Source organism: Porites lutea, chromosome 10 (assembly GCF_958299795.1).
Source record: "Porites lutea chromosome 10, jaPorLute2.1, whole genome shotgun sequence".
NCBI lineage: Eukaryota > Metazoa > Cnidaria > Anthozoa > Scleractinia > Poritidae > Porites > Porites lutea.
The window spans coordinates 3,179,448-3,200,835 of record NC_133210.1 but is presented as its reverse complement, the minus strand read 5'-3'; the positions used below and the strand labels follow the sequence as shown (position 1 = coordinate 3,200,835).

Here is a 21,388-nt window from a genome sequence, read left to right as displayed (position 1 = left end):
TCGAGACTAATCAGGTCTAAGGTCTGTTTCAAACGTCGTGCTACTGCCGTGCTAAGCTGGCGTGACTGTAGCTCGGCTGCAGCACGACACTAGCACGACTTCGTTTCAGACGTCGAATTTAATTCACACAATGACAGTCGAATGGAACGGCTGTTTTAAAAAACAAAATACAAAAATAAAGAAACGGTTTAGCAAACTTTTAAATCATTGTATATTCTAATGTATTTATAATTAATGAATTGAGTTCGGCACGGCGGTAGAACGACGTTTGAAACCAAGTCGAGCTACTGCCGTGTAGCACGGCAAGGCTTGAAACGGGCCTAACATTGATTGAATGACCCTGGAATGACTGTTGACCTAATCCGGAAATAACGGCGGAATATAAGAGGTAATCAAAAAATAACTATGGATACTTCATCGAAATTGCCTTGTACAGTATTTACGCACTCATTTTCGTATCAGAAATCGAATTAATGAGCGTAGCAAACGAGTGAGATCACTGAAATGTCAACAACTACCGTACGCCCACACTTTCCCTGAAGTATTCCAAATTAATGCGAAATTGAGGAACAATGTGGTCCTGGGAGGCAGCGTGACCTCAGCGCGTCAGACTCGCTATCCGGCGGTCCCGGGTTCACATCCGATTAGATTGTATAAATTTGAATTAATATTATTACTTACTTTATCGATGCGTAGACTTTTGAGTTTTTCGGTCAGCTGGTGCGAGGCCCTGGGAACAAGAATAATCTGGGGTATGGGGACTTGAGACTGTCGGAATACTCTCGAAAGATCCGATCGCTTGTCCGGGCAACTACGAAGATGTCTTTGTTCCAGACCTCGCATACACCAGCTGACTGCAAAATTCAAAATGGACACCAAAGAAAACAAATTCCACGCACCAATGTCACACCAATAACGTACTAAGTTATCATTATAAAAATGTTATATACATACACTGAGTCTACACTGTTTACAGTTAGCCATCACAACACCTGATTTGGCTGAAGGAGATGAGGGTATACCTATATTAAGATCTCTCCTTACAGATAATTCAAGATAATCCACCCAGCCCAGGAAAGGTTGGCCAAACCACCGGGGTCTACGTCCCGTACTCTTTTCGAACAGTGGTGTGAGTTTCTTTTACGTCCCTTAAGAAACAGATAAGTGAAAGTGCCGTGAGACAGGACCTACGCCGAGTTTTTCATCCTTATCAGAAGACGAGAAAGTCTAACCGTTTGCGGAAGTCATAAGATTACAAAAGGTAGCATTTCTTCTCAGTTTTTTAAAGACCCTGAGTGATGGTCCGCGCAGCTAACCAGGCAATCTTCGCTTTGACCACTACCTGGATTTGTGTCTCAGTCGTCCCGAGTTCACATCCTTGGCCACGCTTGTTAATAACCAACTGGTTGCCTCCTGCCAGTTGGGTATTTCATTCCTGTTCTAAGTTGATTAATTCATTTGTAAGATGATTCGAAACTACTAGTTATAAGTAAGTAAGTAAGTAATTTTATTTAACCACATATCGCATATGAGCGATAGCTCGTTTAAATGCAAATGTGCCAAGTTATTCGAAACTACTAGTCTTCCACCATAAACAAATTTAATACAACTTGAACGGATGGGGGAGAATATTAGAGTACGTATTATACATTCAGTTGAAATAGTTTCTCGGAAAGACGGGAACATTTTAAAGCAAAGCTCCCAGCAGGAGCCATGGTTAACAGTGTAGATTTTCCTAGCGGAAACAACACGGCTTAGAGATATGCATGCATCACGTCACGCCTATAGAGCATCCGATCGGTTCTGAGAAAGGATGACTTCGATTCTCGTCGGGGACCAAGAGCCAAGGTCATGTAATAAGAATTTTCTTAGAAGCTCGACGGAAAAGTTCAAAGGGGCTGTGACACGCCTTCTGTTATTACAAAATAATAATAATAAATAAAACTTGTCTTCACACCCACTGAATGTTGAAAATAACCGTCCATTTTTGTTATTTAAGCATACATTTAGGCATTGAAAATGTTTTCTGCAGTCCAGTGCTGCAACGGATGGCAAGGATGGAAATCGGGCCGATTGAAACTAAGAAAGTTGGGCAAATCCGATGTTATGCCTGTAAAAATCCGCCAACATTATTATTTGAAGAAATTTGTTTTTGATATTTTCTTCATAGCTCTACAGGAACATTTTGTGTATGGGTTAAGGCCCTAAGTTATGACTTACGCACAGAATTGACCTAAAACAGTATAAATATATCCTCTTGACGGAGCCCCATTCATGCGGAAAAAATAATGTAAACATTTCCGCTAGAGAGAGAAGCAACATGCTTCATGACACGACAAGGGCTCGTTTTCGTTAAATAACTCATATTTCCTCATCTCCATGCTCGTAATATTTTTTAACATTAAAGCTTTCTCAATTCTGCATCGGCCTAACATATAGCGATTAACCAGTGTTGGCGCCCCAATTGGTAGTGCCACTGAATCTCGTGAGACCTGCCTTCCCGGCCCCGCTACTAACCGTAACTGAATGAATACTATATCCCCTATTACGCAGCACCAACAGATTTCGATTTTCTAGTGGGGTGGACATTGTACTGAAGAATGGCCGGGATCCATATCTTAATATAAAGCATAATAAAACGTAATCAGTAACAAGATGAAATAAGGTTTCTCTTGGCTTGGGACAAACCTAATGTTGCGTGACCATATGACTCAACAACAGTCTCAAAATTCAAGTACAACTGAATAATCCAGCTTGTTGACTGTTGAGATTTTGGAAAACTATTAACTAAATACAATGAATTGAACAAATTATGGCTGTCTATTAAATCATGTTTGGTAGCATGACCAATTTACACCTAGATTTATATTTACATCACAATTGAGTCTGTCGTCTGTAGCTGTGCATACTATTCACGCAAGGTTTAACGTGTGGTAAGTCACGTATGGATCAACACAAACAACTATAAAGGGCAACTCACGAGCAGAAGTCACTAATTTAGTGAGTTACAAATTCAACAAAGAGAGTTAAACGAGTCTTTTCTTCAACAAGCCTGTCTGTCCTCGAGAGGACTAAAGTGTTTAAGGTAAGAAGCCGAATTGCATGTAATACATGTATCAAGGCTAAGTATAATAATTTTGCCAGTTGATTAATTCGGTGGATCTTATCAGTAGAAACACAGGCAGCCCAAGCACACTATGTTTGGGTTCGGGCTTCAGAGGTTATTTGGTCGGAATATACTTGAATTATTAGTGTATTATCTGATGCCAAAGAAATGGAAAAATCTTAAAGATATGAAGTCTTCTTGTTTGTCTATCTGTACTAGTAGCCTTTAAGATAACGAAGGTCGAGATTTCTTGCATTATTACATGTAATTCGGGCCCTTATTGTTCGAACTTTGTTACATATATTCTAATCTACAACGCTAAGAAAAAAAATCATGATCACTCCAAATATTGATTCAAAAAGCTCCCTTACCTTTAGTTCATATGGCCATTCTGTGTCCTACGGCCGGTTTAAACGCCGTTTAGTCGTTTTTCTTTCCATCGAGTACTGAGCACTAGAAAAGAAGGGTCTTATATAGTCTTCTTTTATAGTGTCCAGTACTCGATGGAAAGAAAGTCTACTAAACGGCGTTTAAACCGGCCGTAGGACACAGAGTGTGACAGAGTGGCTAAAAAATCAGAAATCTCGAACTTCGTTATCTTAAAGGCTACTAGTACAGATAGACAAACCAGAAGACTTCATACCTTTAAGATTTTTTCATTTCTTTGGCATCAGATAATACACTAATAATTCTAGTATATTCCGACCAAATGACCTCTGAAGCCCGCACCCAAACATAGTGCGCTTGGGCTGCCTGTGGTAGAAACGAAGTGGGAGCACTGTCGGACTTGGACCAGACTTTGACGAATTGAAAAAATCCAAGACTTCGAAAAAATTGTTTTCAATGGTATGATGAAACCCATCTTTAACACAATTCCGTTGCTTTTGTGCTCGCATTGACTTTCATGATCACTGAAGCTTTAAGCTATTTGTGTAGCTTAAATGTTGATTTTGACGAAGTTGGTTTTCATTGAAACATTTATACCAGTAAGCTTTGAGTTATCATCCAATTGCTATTTTTTTAAGGATCTTTGTTCAATTCAATTTGTATGTGGCCGTCGAACTAAATTTAATAGTGTCTATCAAAAGGGGTGTCTCAAACTGGGGGTGGTAAGGGCCGAAGGGCGCACTGGGTTATCTAAGATAAGGTATTAAAAATATCATTGTCATTCGTCCACGAAACGGGTCATGGTGAAGTATTTTACCTGTCGAACATATGAAAGGGTCCAAACAGATACTTAAAACGTCAAAAAACAGGCGGCTGTGAGAAAAAAATTAATTTAATAAACCTAGGGACAATGCGCCGATTATCTTGAAAAGGCGAACATCGACCCAAGAGAAAAAACCTTGTTCGGAGTTTGAACAAAAATGTGAAGAAAAAATCAAAACTATCGTTCAAGTATTGTGGATATTCTCTAGGAATATTCTATTAACAGGTCAAATATAAACGACACGCTTGGCTTGGAAAGGTGCGCCACTGCATGTTTCGAACGTTCGCGCGAAAATCTTATGGTGACTATTTTTAAAACACTAGTAATAGCTGACACTACAGCTGCCCCCGCTCTGAATATTGTCGGTCAATAGCATTCTTGCTCGTTGTGTAGCTCTTTGAAATATACCGATTCATAAGGAAGATTTTCACAAATATTCCATACAATAGGTGAGATAAATACAGGAAACGCAAGGTTCCATGCACAGTTTCAGGTCGATTTACACAGCTTTAATCAAAACATTCTCAGTTTCGAGAATAGTTTATTCTAAACCATAAGAAAATATTTAATTAGAAGTTGAATTTTTCGCTTTTTACATTCAGTTCATTTTATTTGCCGGAAAGGAAGCCATAGAAATGAAAAGGACGTTTGATCAATTCACACTCGCGCATTCTAGTCTTGTTTTAAACTTTATAGCGGAAGGACATCTGTGAGCAGGGAATAAGTCAGCACAGAATTTGATTGTCGGCGAATTTCTGTAATCGTCCATCGTTCTGCGAAGCTACCTAAAAAAATACACCTAAGCGGTCCCTTGGGGATGTTCTGTCTTTACGTCATCCTAACCATTTCGTACTTGCGGGCGCAAACAATAGAAACGTCATCATTACTTACCGATTCCTCGCGGCCCCTATTCAAGCAAATCGAGATTTTTTTCTATATTGACTGTATGACTGTATATTTCAACTGTAAGTACTTTCCTTAATATACGCGCGAGTTACCGGAGTGCCTCCTCAGGATTTCGCCTTCTGGGCGAATCCCTGGGGGGGGGGGCAATAATGTATGTCTACACCTCCGTTCAACAGTTGTTTTTTTGAATATCTATCTCAGGTTGATCGACGATTACTGCACGCCAACCAGTTAAGAATACTGCCATGGACCTGTTCACCAAGGTGCTCACCAGGGCTAGGGACTTCGCCAAATCCAAACCCGGATTATTTGGCCTGCTGTCCGACAACACTATCACGGTAAAAAATCTTCTCTTCTCCGCTGTTGTGGTGGGGTTGCAGCAGCTACTGAGCTCCGAACTTTTCGATTGTCCCTTGGAAAATCACGTGTGTTATGGCGTCATGTTCCTTATGGCCCCATTTTTCATAGTGCTGATCATGAACATTCTACTAATTGGCGACGTATGGAAGGTTACCGATAGGTGTTGTGTACCGTACTATAAGCGAAAGTTTGATTGTTTACGTCTTATTCCCAACATCTGCAAGTCCCTTGTTGGTCCTTTTGTCTGGCTGATAGCATCTTTTGTGGACGGCAAGTACGTCGCGTGCTTCATGGTTGGTCAGGACATGGAGAAACGAAATCTTACCGACGACATGGAAATTGAAAAGTTGGAAGAGGAATTCGCAAAAGCCAAAGCCTGGTCGCATATTTCAGCCTGGATTGCCTTTTTGTGTTTGGTACTTGGAATCGCTGTAATAATGACTATAAAGAAGTGTTACTTTAAGGACAATATTCTTTGGGAAGGTACAGTTTAGAATTTTTAAGGTGATATAAATCCCAAGAGCGTTTGGGTTAAAAAATTATAAGACGTCTTTTTTTTTCGGGAATATTACGGGAGGTACTTTTCGAAAATCTGAGGCTCCGTATATCGCACCCGAGATTTCCTTAACAACATTTACTTCATTCTCTCTTGTTGTAAACTGATTACAAGGTTTTTTGTGGCATTAATGTAACTTGGTAAGTCAGAGTGGCTGTTACAATTGATTGCCACTCCTCCCAAGCGCCCCCCCCCCCCCCCCCCAACTTGCGTCATCGAATGACCTTCACTTACGTGCGTGGGTTTGCCTACCACCAGCGCCCATAGAGACGAAGCAGTAGAACATCCTATGTTAAATTGGACCGGGTTGACGGAAAGTGGCGCCCTATGATTCACTGATTGCCAAAAGGGCTGATTTTTAATAGTAACTACTTTTCTTGGTTGTTAGGCAAACTATGATGATCACGAGTTGTCAATTTATTACACTTAATAATTAAGGCCATTTTTATTCCCATTCTCTTTGCGTAATGTCATAACGCGAGCGGTCACGAGTCGTTCTTTTCTCAGAGCCAGGCGCGGGGAGCGAAGAAGTAAAATTATGCAAATAAATGGTAAAAGGAGGGGAGATTAAGGAAGTAAGAGAATTCTCGCAGCCTTGTCGTGTAAGTAGGTTCATGTACACGTTATGATCATTGATTTTTTTTTCATTATTTTATTCTCTTTAGACCAATACACCCTTGATCGGCGAGAAGCAGTAGCGGCGATGTTGACCTTCCGTGATTTTATAGAACATCCTAATGAACACGATGACGTTAAAACCGGACCAAATAAAGCCGGTACCTCGGCGCAACGTTCCGCCTCCGCTCCTTCTTTAAGCGGGACAGGTACTCCTATTGCCACCAGTTCAAAACTCGTGATTAAATCGGCTCCCGTTGTAAGTGACTCGGCTGGAGCAAGTGCGACGGCTATAACTGTTCTTTCCAATGACACCGAGGGAAATCGCAGGAAAGATAAGACAAAAGACGAGACTGATGGGAAACAAGTTAAGATAAGTCTTTGGAAGAGAGCGTGGCGCTGGCTTACAGGAAATGAACAGGAAGGTGAGCAAAACGACAACGCCGAAAAGGACAAGGAAAAAGGCATCACAGGTCGTTTTATTGGCAAAGAGGAGGAAATTACAATTTATCCTGAAGGTATTCCTGAGCAGACAGGTAAAAAGTTTGTTGAAGATCTGTTTGTTGGCCGGTCAAGCGACCCCAACTGGGATTACCATAAAAAGTGTGACGAATTCAAAAAGAAGTACCCGCGGGTTACAACTGGGTGCCCAAAAGACCCATGGGTTCGGCATGACAAGACGAAGGACGAAGTTGATTCTCAGAAAGATCCCCGAGATTACTTCCCTTTAAATACACGAGATATTGAGGCGACGTCTTCCGTTTAACTAAAGACTTAACTGTAGAGAAACTGGTTTTGAAAGTTCATATATATAGGTAGCCTGTTCACAGGCCTTTGGTCGAGCCGGGAACTGTGCATGTTCACAGGTTAATGCTTCACTTTGTTGTATATTAAATAATTTGGTTAATTAAGACTTTCATTGTCAATTGCCTTGAGGTTTATCAAGGCTACATTATGGAAAATGCAAACTTTATTTATCGGAACTTCTAACCAACAAATCTTCAAGAACTAACCACCCTACGTTTTCAATAAAACTGACTTCAACAAGCTCCAAAAATACTCATCAGATAGATAGAGAGACTAAACTTTCAAATTCCATCACAACTTTCTTATTTTTCCAAAGTGGATCCCGATGACCCCTAATTTCTTAGAGAGGCAGCTTGCCTACATGTTAGCCGGTTCCAGGCTCCAAGATACTGGGAAAACCTGATCGTGCGCGAAAACTGCGTTGAGGACTGGGGAGAGACGGGTGCCTTCTCTCCTCCCACCCATTTTCGTTCGCCCGCTTTTTTGGCTCGTTTTCAGTAACCGAGAGACTGGCGCAGGCTACCTAAATGTATGAATTCTTTAACAAGATTTATGTACAGCCCGCCTCCCCTCACAAAATCAGGGAGGGAAGGGAGTGGCTGTACACAGGCTAGGAAGTATCCAACTAGCTCGTGCTCCTTAGAGCGGTTTTCACTTGACTGTCGAAATTAAAGTAATTGAGGAATTGGTTTGGTTTTGGTTTTACTACGCCCTTTGGTTGGCTAGTGTATTTACTTTGGTTTTGGTTTTACGACAGTCAAGTGAAAACCGCTCTACCTGGTAATCCCTAAAGATATTTTTAGTAGCAGAACTAAGGGCGAGAAATTCACATTTCATTTAGCGTTTTATCGCCTGCGTAGACGGCGGGATCGTTGGCGCGAGCGAGGCTTTTTTTCTTCTTTTAACAGCTTTATTGGGTTTCCGTATACAGAATTACATTAAAACGTTTACAAAGGAAAGATAAAAGACAAAAAAAAGAGACATTGATACCCAAACGGGCAAGCACGTACGGGACCAAAGGACCCATTCGAGGTGCCGCCACAGGAAGTTAAAAGAGAAAAGAAATCTTCTTTAAAAAGCCGTAAATACATAAAGATATCAGCATAATATATGAGTATCAAAAGGGAATATAAGGTGTGCGCTATGAGCGATAGCATGCGCAAGCAGTCCTACAAGTGACCAAGTGCACGGGCGTTCCACACCAAATGTTGTTTGCAGAAGGATTTGCAGAGGAGTTGTGAAGCAGTGCGGAAAATGGGGAGAAGAAGCTTTGAATTTTCTTCGCGCCTTCGCCGCAAAAACTCTCACGCTCATAAACTTAATGGTCTGCGCCGCAGACGACACTCTAAACTTTATAATAGTCTAGACGATGGGTGTGCCGGCTGCAACGCAGGCTAAATATCAATTCCCCCAGCTACGCAGGCTAAGCCTTTTTCCCTAATTTTTTTTTATGAATTTACCCAGATTTTATTTTCTTGAAATGTTATCAGATCTGGACACTTTAATACAGGAAAAATGACGTAACAAATTCGGTGCCAAATTTTGGTTCTATTATTAATGGATATATTTAAAGACTTTTTCAAACATGATCCTTATAGGATCTCAAAACTGAAAAACTAAAGCAAATGTGCATCAAATCGAAGCTGTAACTTGTAAATTTGCATTAAATCTAAAGTAAATGTGCATCAAATCGAAGTTGTAACTGCGATGTCCAGCGCAGTGTCAAACACGTTTTAAAACGAACGCCAGCAGAATTAGCAGACGCAGCTTACATGAACCGTGAACTTAACACATCCGTGCTAACGTGAAAACGCGAAGGAAGTTGATCTTTTACAGTACAGCAAAGCGTCTGTAAAACTCGCTACCAACTAGTAACTTGAAAGGGTAAATCTAACTTCAATAGAGGTAGCTTTAAAACTGCATTTATTGTTACAATATCTTATCAGTAGTAATGAAGACATGCATGGAAGATTTTTCTAGTTAAATTGTTCCACGAGAGAATAATTATAATGTCTTTGTTGGTTATTAAAGAAATTTTATACATCTTTAGATTTGTTTTGGTATAATTCTATTCATTAGACAGTTTATTACATATATGTAAGCTGTGTAACGTTGTCAACATTACAATAAAGTTCTATTACGTTGTGGATGACCTTGACGTTCAACTGACGTCTTATTGCGGCAGTGTGCTGTTAAGTAGGCTAGCCAACATTTTCGTGCAGCCGCAAAGCGGCGTTTTTGACGAGATTATCTTTAGTCATAGCCATGGAAAAACCAAAACCCTTAAACAAAGTGACTATCACTTGTATAAAGCGTTTATGAATCCCTTGTTAAAACAACCATTAGTCAGAGCAGCTGTGAAATTTCCGCGCGCAATGATACAGCGCGCGCATGGTGGGTCAGCGGCGGGAACTTACTTTAAGGCAACCTCGTCCCCAGGGTCGTCGCCTCCCGCAACAGGAAAGAAGAAGGGTCTTCTATCCTAGGTCAGAGGATAAGATCCCATCGGCCTAAACCCCTTTAGCCTGCGATCAGGCTCACCTGATGTGCGAATCCGCCCTTGTGAGATGGCAGCTCCGCCGCCGAAAACGTTAACCGAACTCGCAGAAGTGAGCCCACTCGCGGGTAAAAATCCCTTTGTCACCTTATGAATTTTACATAACGGAGTATCTTTACCGTTTTTACACTACAGAAGATGAAATTTTATGATTTTACTACATTAGATGAAATTTCTAAGTTTCTTGACATTTCTGCTCAGGAAATGTTCATGAAAGTGTAAGTCTCTTCAATTTTTAAGGAAAAAAATCAGAAGAGCCAAAGTAAGAATCGAACCTGGAGCGTGGTGTTTGCAGTCCATCACCTACATCACTACGCCACCGAGGATTTGCTGACGGGTATTGGATTGATTTGAAGCTATATAGCAACAACCCTAACCATAAATACAAGCTAACTTTTGAGAGTAAGTGCTTAACCCCAATCACTATTATCAGTGCTTAACCCTAATCAGTATTGTTGCTTAACCCTAAACCGAAGCGATAAGGAACACTAGGTTGTGTAAACTTCATAAGGTGCCGAAGGGGGTTTTGGCCGATGATGGGATCTAATCAGCTAACCTCTTTCCTGCAGCCAACCCCTTCCCAGGGTTGGAGAGAAAAAACCCTGGCTAAAACCGAACAACCTGAGACGTGAGTATTCTAACATGTTCAACAACTACTGAAGTCCGCTCAGCAAGTCCAACACACAACGTACATGGTCGCCCGTTTTCGGGGCGTGCATGCAAGTCAGTCAGGGGCCCCGGGAAAGGGAAATCCCTAAAGGTTTCAGTGTTACAACAGTATCGAAGAGATCAGCCGAGTTTGAATCCAGGCAAGCCTGAAGTTGCGTCTTTAACTGCGATGATCTCCTTATATCCATTTATTTCTTCATTCCGTGGTTCCAATCAGTAGGAAATACAACTGCAGAACTTACTGCGAAGGAACACAAATTTTGGCACCACATTCTCTCGGGCTCCAAGAATTTCTATCGATACAAAATGATTAGAAACCATTTTGACAAGTTAAAACAAACTCTACAAAAATACCTGTCCATTGACAGTAGGGGATGAGCAGCGAATAAGCAAACAACCGTAAAATTAAATGGTGGCATGTTTTAATTTTAATTATTATATAGACACGAGTGTTTTACTGGAAAATATACCACTCGTAAAATTCATAAAAACTACATCCGGAACCCGAGTGGTTTATTTTCCATAATCTCACACGTGAGTTTATCGCTGACGTAATTTCGGTAATTTCCCTCTATTATTTTATCGATGTCTTTTTGTCTGTATAATAACAAGAACATTACACGGCGGCTTGAAGATATGAATTTTATTTTCTCGTGGCAAAAAACAGTATTTTACTCACTCTCTGCGCTTGTTCGTAAAATATTGTTTTGCCACTCGAAAATAAAATTCATATCTTCGCGCCGCCGTGTAATATCCTCTATTTAAAGTTTGAATCAGAGTACAGATATAATTCAGTAAAATACAAATTAAACGACGACATGTTATCTTTATGTGCCACACGCGAATTCTTCTAATATTAATAGCTATAGTTAATGTCTTCGAGTAATTTTACTCGATAGTCACTGAGCGAAAGTGGTTTGTCTGTGTAATCAGTCTGATTTATCTTTATTATCATCCCATGAAGCACATGGCTTTTGCTACAACCCGCAATCTGAACATATCTCATTCTTTAGTGAGTTTGGCTTCGTACCGTACCTTGATCATTCTAAAATTTTCAACGCTTACGATCGGGCGTTTATTCGAAGGCAGCGTTCATTTCATCACTCAGGGTAAATATTAGAGAGATTAAGAGCTGTTACGTTTACCACAAACGAAATACGTCAGATTCATACTGAGAATTTCTCAGAATAGAAAATAAGCAGATAAAAACTGTGCAGAACCATTCTTATGGATAAAACTGGCAAGTAGAAGTAAAAAATAGTAAACGACAATTAAGGGGAAAACTTGGTCACGTGGTACAAATTTACGTTTGCCGCGAGTTGCGTAAGCGGGACTCTTAATCTCTCTATTATATGTAAAACAGAACTTGAGATGTTAAAATGTCTCCTTTTTTGATAAGATAGAATCGTAGTTGTCTAGATTTTTCTTCTTATCCCCTAATAAAGGCCGCATTTTTCTAAACTAGAATGCAGCGTTTAATCTTGCCTCCGTAGCAGACGTTCTAAAGCTTCTGTATGGAGGACCATACAAATGGTTTAGACGAGTGCGTGGGCCGGTTGCAAAGCAGGTTACGTTTGATCGAGTGGCGTTTATTACGGCTAGCTACGAAGGCTATCTTCGTTGGTAATTTTGTTTCTCTCTGCGGCGGCGCTTAATCGAGTGCAGCCGGTTTATTCGAGGGTGGCGTTCTCCTTTACTTCCTGATCAAGCTGCCGGTCACCTTGACAATATCATTTCTTCTGTGTGGGACCACCTGTTTGACTACAAGACAGGCCACCTAAATAAGTTTGCTTAAAGACATTATCGGCCACCTCAACGATCTAATTGAAAAAGTAATGTCTTTCAAAAACCCACACGGCTGTCATAAGTGTTATAAATGAAGAACAGCTAACTACATTTAGTTAAACTTTAATTGATCTTGTACTAGTAACTCTAGTCGCTTGTGGAAGATGGAGATGATTATCGCCAGGATGTTCCTTGGGGTACTACTTGCTCTCCTGCTAGCTCCAGGTATAGTAACATTAATTGATTTTCCCTTTTCAGCATTCATGTGATAAAATCGAACGGTGAAGTGCCGTTCTAAAGAATTTTCCTCAAGGGCATGAATTCCTTCATGATTTAATAATTTTTCTTTCGATTTTTTTTTTCCGCCATTTCTTTTTTCAGGTTTCAAGTTAACGAAAGGTCAGTCAGAAGAATTGTGTCCAGTAAACACTTAACACAACTTTTGCTATCTACTTGACATTTTGAATATGGGTATTAGAAAAACATTTTTATATTTTAGGAGATTGTTCCGGCAGAAAACTGGACATTGCCATTCTTGGTGATAGGTCCAAAAGTTTAAAATCTGCAGACCTTCGGAGGCTGCGAAATGCCATTTACAGCATTGTGAACAGACTAGGAGTATCCCCTGCTGGAAACCATTTTGGTATGCATGAACTAACTTGCTGTGAAAGAATAGTCAGCTGATGGTTAAGTTGTCAGTTCTTTTGTCCTAAGGTGTCTACCTCAAGGTTATCCAGTATTCAAATTTGTTAATTAATATTTGTTAAAAGTCCCTTTCACTCAGGTTGAGGAAATATCGAAAAACTAACCCAACTCGCTTCAAAAGATAAAACACAATAGCCTGTTTCAGGCGTTCAGATCGTGGGAACGGCGCGAATTGGAACAGGCTAAAGACACAAGGACACAAAATACAGCGTAAGCTCCGGCGAGGGTGCATTTCTTCGAATTTTCTTTATTCCCATCATTTGAACCTTTTAAATAACTAAGCGCTCATCCAGTGAGTTGGGATGCCTGTACCTGTGATGTCGATCAAGGATAGTGTTTCAAGCTTTTATTATCATAATTATTATTATCATCCTCATCATCGTCATTATTTCTTGTTTTTAATGGTTCTGTTGTTCAAAACAGGTATCATAACTTTCGGCCCAAGCGCGACTTTACACAACACCTTTAACAAACCTACTTACCAGAAAGAGAAAGCACTAAAAACGCTGGTAGGCAATAAGTTCAAGATAATTGCAAGTAAATGGGGGACCCGCATCGACAAAGCGGAGAAAATAGCTCGTGATAAATTGTTTACCCGCGCGAGGGGTGACAGACCTGAAGCCACAAATGTGATGTTGATATTTACGGACGGAAGACCGACTGGATACAAAGAACGTGATTTCACACTATTCGGGCCACTTACGGTTGACCTAGAGGTAAAATATTGACATCAGTTTTAAGCTTCCTACCTACCCCTCCCCTAATGTACCCAACGTTAATACTGAACAGTAGGACCCCGTTAACTATAATTCTGAAAGGAAACGAAACACAGTTCGAGTTAGCAGTGGTTCGAGTAGGGACGGACCATTAGAAACTTTTTTTGGGGGGGGGGGGGGGGGGGCGAAGTACAAAAAACATATTCGCTCAAGGTAAAATTAAATGAAAAAAAATTCATGCACGCCAATTAATCCTAAAAAATATTCATGCTATGGACTAAAAAAAATTCATACAAGGAATTTGATAACGAAAAAAAATCCTGCGGCTCGAAAATTCCCCTCCCCCCCCCATAACTTTTCTAATGGTCGGTCCCTTATCGGGGTGGATTGAATGTCAAATTTTCCATATGCATCTTTTATTAAAATAATTTATTAAATAATTAATAGTTACTGATTTTGCAGCACTTTAGTGTATAGTACAGTGCAAATTTAACTCGATCATTTCATCAGAAGCGGTAACATGATTATGCTTGTACCAATTATCAAAATTTGTGCTAGTTAAGTGCGGGGTTACCGATTATACAGCAAGGCAGAGCTAATGAAATGGCATCCGAGTGGAGTTACAAGAACCAGAATTCGAGTTATCGCAGTAAATTTCAGTGCAATTTTAATCAAGGGAAAGGAAATTTAGTTCGAGTTAGCGAGGAATTTCGATGAAATAAACATGTCTGAAAATTGGGGTGAAATCCAAGGCAGATGCATAGGAGTTAGTTCGAGTTAGCGGGGAGTTCGAGCAATCGGGGATCAGTTTAATTTGCCGTTTTATGATTTTCTACAAGTTATTACACAGGTAGCGCAAGCTCGAAATATGAGCATCGGCGAACATCAGCATTGTTCCGTAACATTCGAAATATAAGGATTTGTATGGGGAAAAAACCTATCGTTTCTGTAACAAAAGGAAAGGATTTCAATAAAAAACAGCTTACCTTACAAAAATTTGTGTTACGTCTCTCGTGTGTTGTCCATGGGCCGATTTATGGCCGTGTTATGGGTGGTACTGTAAACGATTTGATCCAGGTCTGACAACTGGGAGCTCCGGCACCACCCAACGGTTTGTCGCCGTGGACTTGCTGATATTTTATATTTTGGCTTCTATTGTAGTGCCTTCAAGGGAAAATGTTGGGTCAATTAGGGGACGAGTAAAGGTGGAAAGTTTCCTAAAAAATAACTCAGTCTAAAATGTGAAATAATAATGAAGGGGAGGAAATATGTATGGCAAAAGAACATTTTTAGAAATCGATCAAAACGAAATGAGCGGTCAATCGTCATTTCCAGTTGACATAATTAAAATAATGTTGTAATGACTTAAGTGTCATTTTAGCTTTACTTTGGGACAATAAGAAATAATTACGTTAATTAACAGTTAATGAATGAGGCTGAGTATCTTATGAAGAATTATGGAGATCAAGGAGGGTGTTATCCGTCTCGGCCTCCTCGATCTCCATAATTCTTCATATGATACGAAAGCCGAATTCAATAATTGTTTTATATTTCATTTAAAATAATTCATATTTTAAAAACATAGCTAAAACATGCGTACCTCCATCGATCCATCGATGTTCAGTCCCCCCCCCCCTCCCCCGGGTGTTCAGTTCATCTTCGATGGTGTACGTTTAGGTTTGTCCAGCTCCGCAAAATATTCTCCAAATAGCAGATGTCGCCCTTCGAGTTGTCTTCTTGCTGTTCTTGCCATGTTTCTAGCTATTTTTTCGCCTAGTTCTTACTCTTGAAACGAGTGAAATGTCCGCCATTTTTTCAAGTTCACAACCAAAACAACTCAACCTCGTCCCCAGGTCTTCTCGGTTAAAGGTGCCTTAACCTGCGAAAACGCTGCATTTTTGACGTCATTTCCTCGTTAAAATCAAAATTCTTCCAAATTTGGTCATCAGTAACTGGTCATGGTGAGTTAAACATGTGCTTTTAGCCAATCAGAATAGGGGAAATACTTTGAATGAATAATAAGGATAATTATTGACAGCCCAAATAACTACTAATTACTTAACACACCCCTACCCTACCCTAACCCCCTACCCAACCCAGACCGGAGCGGCTGTTAAACAGTGCAACGGTTTTTGAAAATTCAATTTTAATGGGAAAAAAGCTCTTCAGTCTTGTGTAAATGTTAGAGCCCAATACTGATCAAAACCTAGAGAGGACAGTTTTCTTCACTTGATTATAATCATTTCTTTTCTAGAGGAAAGGTGTTAAAATCGTAGCTGTTGGAATAGGAAGAAACATCAACAGAAAAAACCTGGCTACTATTGCCGGTACTAAGGGTACTGTAATTGTCATCAAAAATTTTCGACGCCTCCTAGCTAAGCTTAACGAAATCCTGGACACAGTATGTGGTAGGTGCGAGCTCTTTCAACAAAAGTAAATTTTAGGAGACTGTTGAGAAGTTGTATTATCAGTTTAAAACACTATCTATAGTATCCTGATCAATAACTTGAAAGTTAAAACCGCACTAAAATTAATTACACTAACTTTAGTGGGACTTTTGAATGCCGAAATCATTACGGTTACCCTATGCCTAAATATAGATACTTTTCATTCAAAAAAATTATTTTTCTTATTATTTCCTTTATTTTATCTGAGACCGTGTTTGTTGCTCGAAAAAGTCAAAGGTTCATAAAAAAACATAAATGCTAAACAATAGACAGAACAAAAAGCTTTATTCAACTGAAGTAGTCACTCAAAAATGGTGAAAAATACCTAGAACATGCAATGCATATTATATAGAACAAGGACATGTTATAGCGATTGCTAATTTCTTTTATCAAAACCTTTTAAGTTTATGCGGAAAAAAAAATTTCACTTTTGAGCTTGGGCTACCTGTGAAGATAATAAATAACTTTTTCTAAAATTCTCCTTATATAGCTATTGACGGCGGCTACACTGATTGGTCAGCTTCAAAGTGTACTGTTACCTGTGGAGGAGGAACAAAGACATTAACAAGAACCTGTACCAATCCACCCCCGTCCAACGGCGGAAAAAACTGCATTGGACTGGGCCCCGCCTCAATAACAGAGGAGTGCAACATGAATACATGCCGTACGTTTTTGTCTATTAAAAGTACCTTAAAGGTAGTAATACATAAGCTCCAGCAAATTCCTACCAACTTTAATAGTTCAAGTTTGGAGGTCTGCATGAGTCCTAATCGTTTTATCTTTAATTTTTTGTTCATTTAAGGTGCATTTTCCGCATTTTGCAGTTAATATATTTTCAATGTTTTTAGCTATTGATGGCGGCTACACTGATTGGTCAGCTTCTGAGTGCAGTGTTACCTGTGGAGGGGGAACACAGACGTTAACAAGAACCTGTACCAATCCCCCTCCGTCCAACGGTGGAAAGAACTGCAGTAGACTGGGACCCGCCTCAATAACAAAGGACTGCAACATGAATACATGCCGTACGTTTTTGTCTATTAAAAGTACCTTAAAGATAGTAATAACGTACGCCCCAGCAAATTCCTACCAACTTGAGAAGTTCAAGTTTGGAGGTCTGAGTCTTAATCGTTTTATCTTTAATTTTTTGTTCATTTAAGGTGCATTTTCCGCATTTTGCAGTTATTGTATTTCTCATTTTTTTTAGCAATTGACGGCCGTTACACCGATTGGTCAGCTTCAAAATGCAGTGTTACCTGTGGAGGAGGAACACAGATATTAACAAGAACCTGTACCAATCCCCCTCCGTCAAACGGCGGAAAAAACTGCAGTGGACTGGGACCAGCTAAGAAGACACAAGAGTGTAGCACGCAAGAATGTCGTGAGTTTATTCTTCTTTTTAAAAATAAGCAATCTTAATAAATAAAAAAATAAATGATGCTAATAATAATGTAATGATAATGATAATAAACATCGCTTGAAGGAGTTAATCAACCCTTCGCTCACTAAATCGGCCCCCTTTTGAAAGTTATGAAAACTTCAAACAATATTTTTGTTTACCCAGTTAAGAAAATCTAAGTCTTTTCCGTCGAGTTTATGAACATGGTTCTTAAGAATGCAATGCGCGTCTTTGTACGGAGATAGGTACATTTTTAAGCCGGGGAATGAGCAAATTCGTTTTGGTAGAAAACGTTAAGACATGAATTACTTGCGGGTGAAATCAGGAGTTTCTTATTTCTTGGTTTTTACCAACTGAGACTTTTTCTCCTTTTTTGGAAGAAATATTAATAATGATTCTTGCTTTGTTAAAATTCTTACACAGCACCGCCGTGTGTAGCAGGACTCGATATTGGGATCGTTCTGGATAAATCAAAGAGTGTAAAGATAAAAAATCTAAAAATCGTCATCGAATTCTTGAAAAACCTCATTAAAAAGTTCAATCCTGCGCCAGCCGCTGACCACTTCGGTTTGATTACGTTCCACAACAAGGCGATAATGGAATTTAACTTTGCACGAGCCGAGTTTCATGACAGAGAAGCTCTGTTAAAGAGAATCGCCGACGAGCCTCTTGAGTTGGAATACGAAACCCGGACTGACGTTGCTTTACAAATGGCGAGGGATGAGTTGTTCAGCAAGGAAGGAGGAGATAGGCCAGATAAACCAAATGTCATGATTGTATTAACTGATGGTAAGCCGACTAAGCTGAGCCGAAAGGAGTTTAAAGAGTTTGCGGAGAGGGTCTCAAAAGATTTAAAGGTTGGTATTTTACGATATTGCGTACTTTTCGTCATCATAATTCGAATTAGCTCATTAGACGATGAAAGGAAAAGTTTTTGGAATTTTTCCTGATTTGTTAGTAGTTCAGGATGTACCGGTTAGGCCGTGTTTTGAAGTGGAATCTCACTAGTGTGCAGTGGAATTCATTAACGCCGATGATGTCATACCAATGTTGCCTCAAGCCTCTGTTTCAAAGCGAGGCTAAGTACGAAAATGACTCTTTTTTCTCATGCAAATAAACTCATTTTAACAACAAAAGTTTTCCACTAAGCCTCGTTTTGAAAGCGAGAGTTTTTAGGACTCAGAATCGAAATGGCCTATTTGAATAAAATTCGGTGGGATCACATTAAGGTAATGTCACGTGCTTAATCACAAACAGCGGTGATAACCATTGTGAACTTGGGCATTTTTATATCAACTTGAATTTTCGTATGGTGATCATCGTACATCTTAAAAAAAGACCGTTACAAATTATGAAAAAAAATATTAATACAAAAGTGATAAGGGGTCTGTTACTTAGATGCTTTTCACTGCTGACGTTTCTTAAAAGATCTTCAATAAACAATGTTTCTTTGTTAATATTTGACAGTGATAACTGGATTCGTCCGCGACGCTGAAATTTCAAAATGACCCCACTTAAAGCCAAGTCTAACGAGCGCAGTTGTCTCTATAAAATTCAACAGGAGAAACACGTGAACACTGTTGCTGTTGGAATAGGTGGTGGCGTGAATAAGGAAATTCTTCAGCAAATTGCAGGAGAAGGGAATCCTGCGGTTGAGGTGAAAGACTTCTCGCAGTTGCAAAAGATGATTGAAACAATCAAGGCATCCGCTTGCTCAGGTGTGTGTTGTTAACAGATTTATAGCAAGTGGGACTTGTTTCGAATCCATGGTTATCGTTTTAATTATCTAGGTTAACGTGCTATTGCGCATCTCAAAGTGCTATGGCATAGAATTTCCTCACCTCCACCCCCTAGATTAAACTTGGAAACAAGTCCCCCCCTCTCTTCCTCACTCTCTTTATAGGAACAAGCATTAAATTGTTTTCTCACTTACTGTATATTTTTCTGCATTTTGAATACACCGGTATCAGTAGGTTTCAGTTCTATCTCTGCTGCGAAATGCTTGCGGATTTTTTTCTTTTGATTTAGGCAACCAAAATCAATCTTAATTTCGCTGAAGGGGGCCCTCTGGATTCGAATAATCGCCAGCTTAATATAACCCCTTTTACACAGCGTTATATAACTAAAATACTTGAAAATACTCTTCGCTTAAATACGCAGCTAAATTTGAAAAGGCATTCCGTGCTACTCAGTGAAAGAAGAAAGGGAAATCTGTTGACAAGGCCGACGTCATAGTGTCATTAAGTTACATTATGGGGGGTTAAGTTAACACTGAAAAACCCAAGCGTTGAAAGATGCCTTTTTTAAATTCATCCAACGTTTCTCAAAAGTCCCTTAACTTTTCGGGCCCGGGAAGCTGATTTATTTTTGCCATGTTTGAAAATAATACAATGAAACTATCAGTTAACGAAACTAAATTGACTGGTTTGTGAGCCAGGACTTGTGCTACTTTTCAACAAGTTATGATTTTAAAATTTCACTCGGGCCTGAAAAGTTACCGGGCCTTTCAAGAAACGGGTCCGTGGATAGAGGAAAAAGGGGGAAGCTTGACAGGTGACTTTACATCCGAAATCTCCGAGGACGACTGGGAACGAGGCTGGGAGAACATAGTATAGCGCGAGACTGAAACTGACAGATGGTTGACTTTTCCTTTCAATTTGGAATCGCCGAAAAATTACTTAACCGTTAACCTTCCGACCAAAATTATAAGCACCCCTGGGGCGTGGTCGGGCTTGGTAAAGATTGAAAATCGGCCTATTATGTTTGTGTAATTCCTATACTTGTTAGGTCTTTGCAGTTAGTTGTGAATGTGTTTAAAATACTTAGTCGAGCGTGAAACCTTTTTACGCGTCGTTTAGGGAAGATTTTTTTTCTACAAGGAAGTTTTTAGAAGTTTGATAACTTCAACTCTGCTTTTTTGACAGAATGATGCAAGACCATCAACAAAGCTTTTCCTTATTGGGGATGTGTGGACAGGGGAAACAGACAAGAAATTTGGTAGAACCAACTGCTAGATGTGGAGTAATTTTTGCTTATTTGATGTCAACATAAAATAAGAAATAAACGGGAACTAGATTTAATTTTTGTCTTGGTTTAATTCTTGAGGGCAAGACATGCTCACTCCCCCCCCACCCCCCACAACATATTGCTCGAGTAAGGTAAAAAAAAAAGGATAATGATTGTCTACATACAAAATCAGAAATCCAACCTCCTCTAGATCGACGCGTTTCTAGAAATCGCGCAAGACAAGGCATTGACTAGAAACGAAGCTAACTCCGCCATCCTTTGCGCAGATATACCTTTTTTGGATTGCACACGTTCGTATTTTGAACAATTTTTTAGCTCCTTGATGTTAAAATAAATGGATTGATCGTTTAATTAAAGAGATGTTAGCCACTGGAACTGTGATTTGGCCACACACATTTGCCACTTTTTTCCAATAGGACAATTGAATAAAGATGTGCCTCTTGTCCCCATCCGCCTTCACGACCCTCTTTTTTGAGCCTTTTGGGTGATTTAATTTTCCCTTCACCCACTTCCCTCTAAGCTGGCC

General features: G+C 39.7%; 2 protein-coding genes across 2 annotated transcripts; both read left to right on the top strand.

The window, feature by feature from the left end:
- Positions 1-2,965: 2,965 nt before the first annotated feature.
- LOC140951228 (uncharacterized) lies at positions 2,966-7,535 on the top strand. The gene is made up of 3 exons (XM_073400457.1): positions 2,966-3,085; positions 5,424-6,065; positions 6,804-7,535. Exons 2-3 carry the CDS (start codon positions 5,468-5,470, stop codon positions 7,517-7,519), a joined length of 1,314 nt encoding a protein of 437 aa, XP_073256558.1. The 5' UTR covers positions 2,966-3,085; positions 5,424-5,467; the 3' UTR covers positions 7,520-7,535.
- A 5,200-nt stretch (positions 7,536-12,735) lies between these two features.
- LOC140950899 (uncharacterized) lies at positions 12,736-20,864 on the top strand. Its single transcript, XM_073400116.1, has 11 exons — positions 12,736-12,796; positions 12,953-12,970; positions 13,071-13,214; positions 13,700-13,992; positions 16,247-16,400; positions 16,930-17,103; positions 17,288-17,461; positions 17,644-17,817; positions 18,259-18,692; positions 19,397-19,553; positions 20,760-20,864. Exons 1-11 carry the CDS (start codon positions 12,736-12,738, stop codon positions 20,762-20,764), a joined length of 1,788 nt encoding a protein of 595 aa, XP_073256217.1. The 3' UTR covers positions 20,765-20,864.
- Positions 20,865-21,388: the final 524 nt, after the last annotated feature.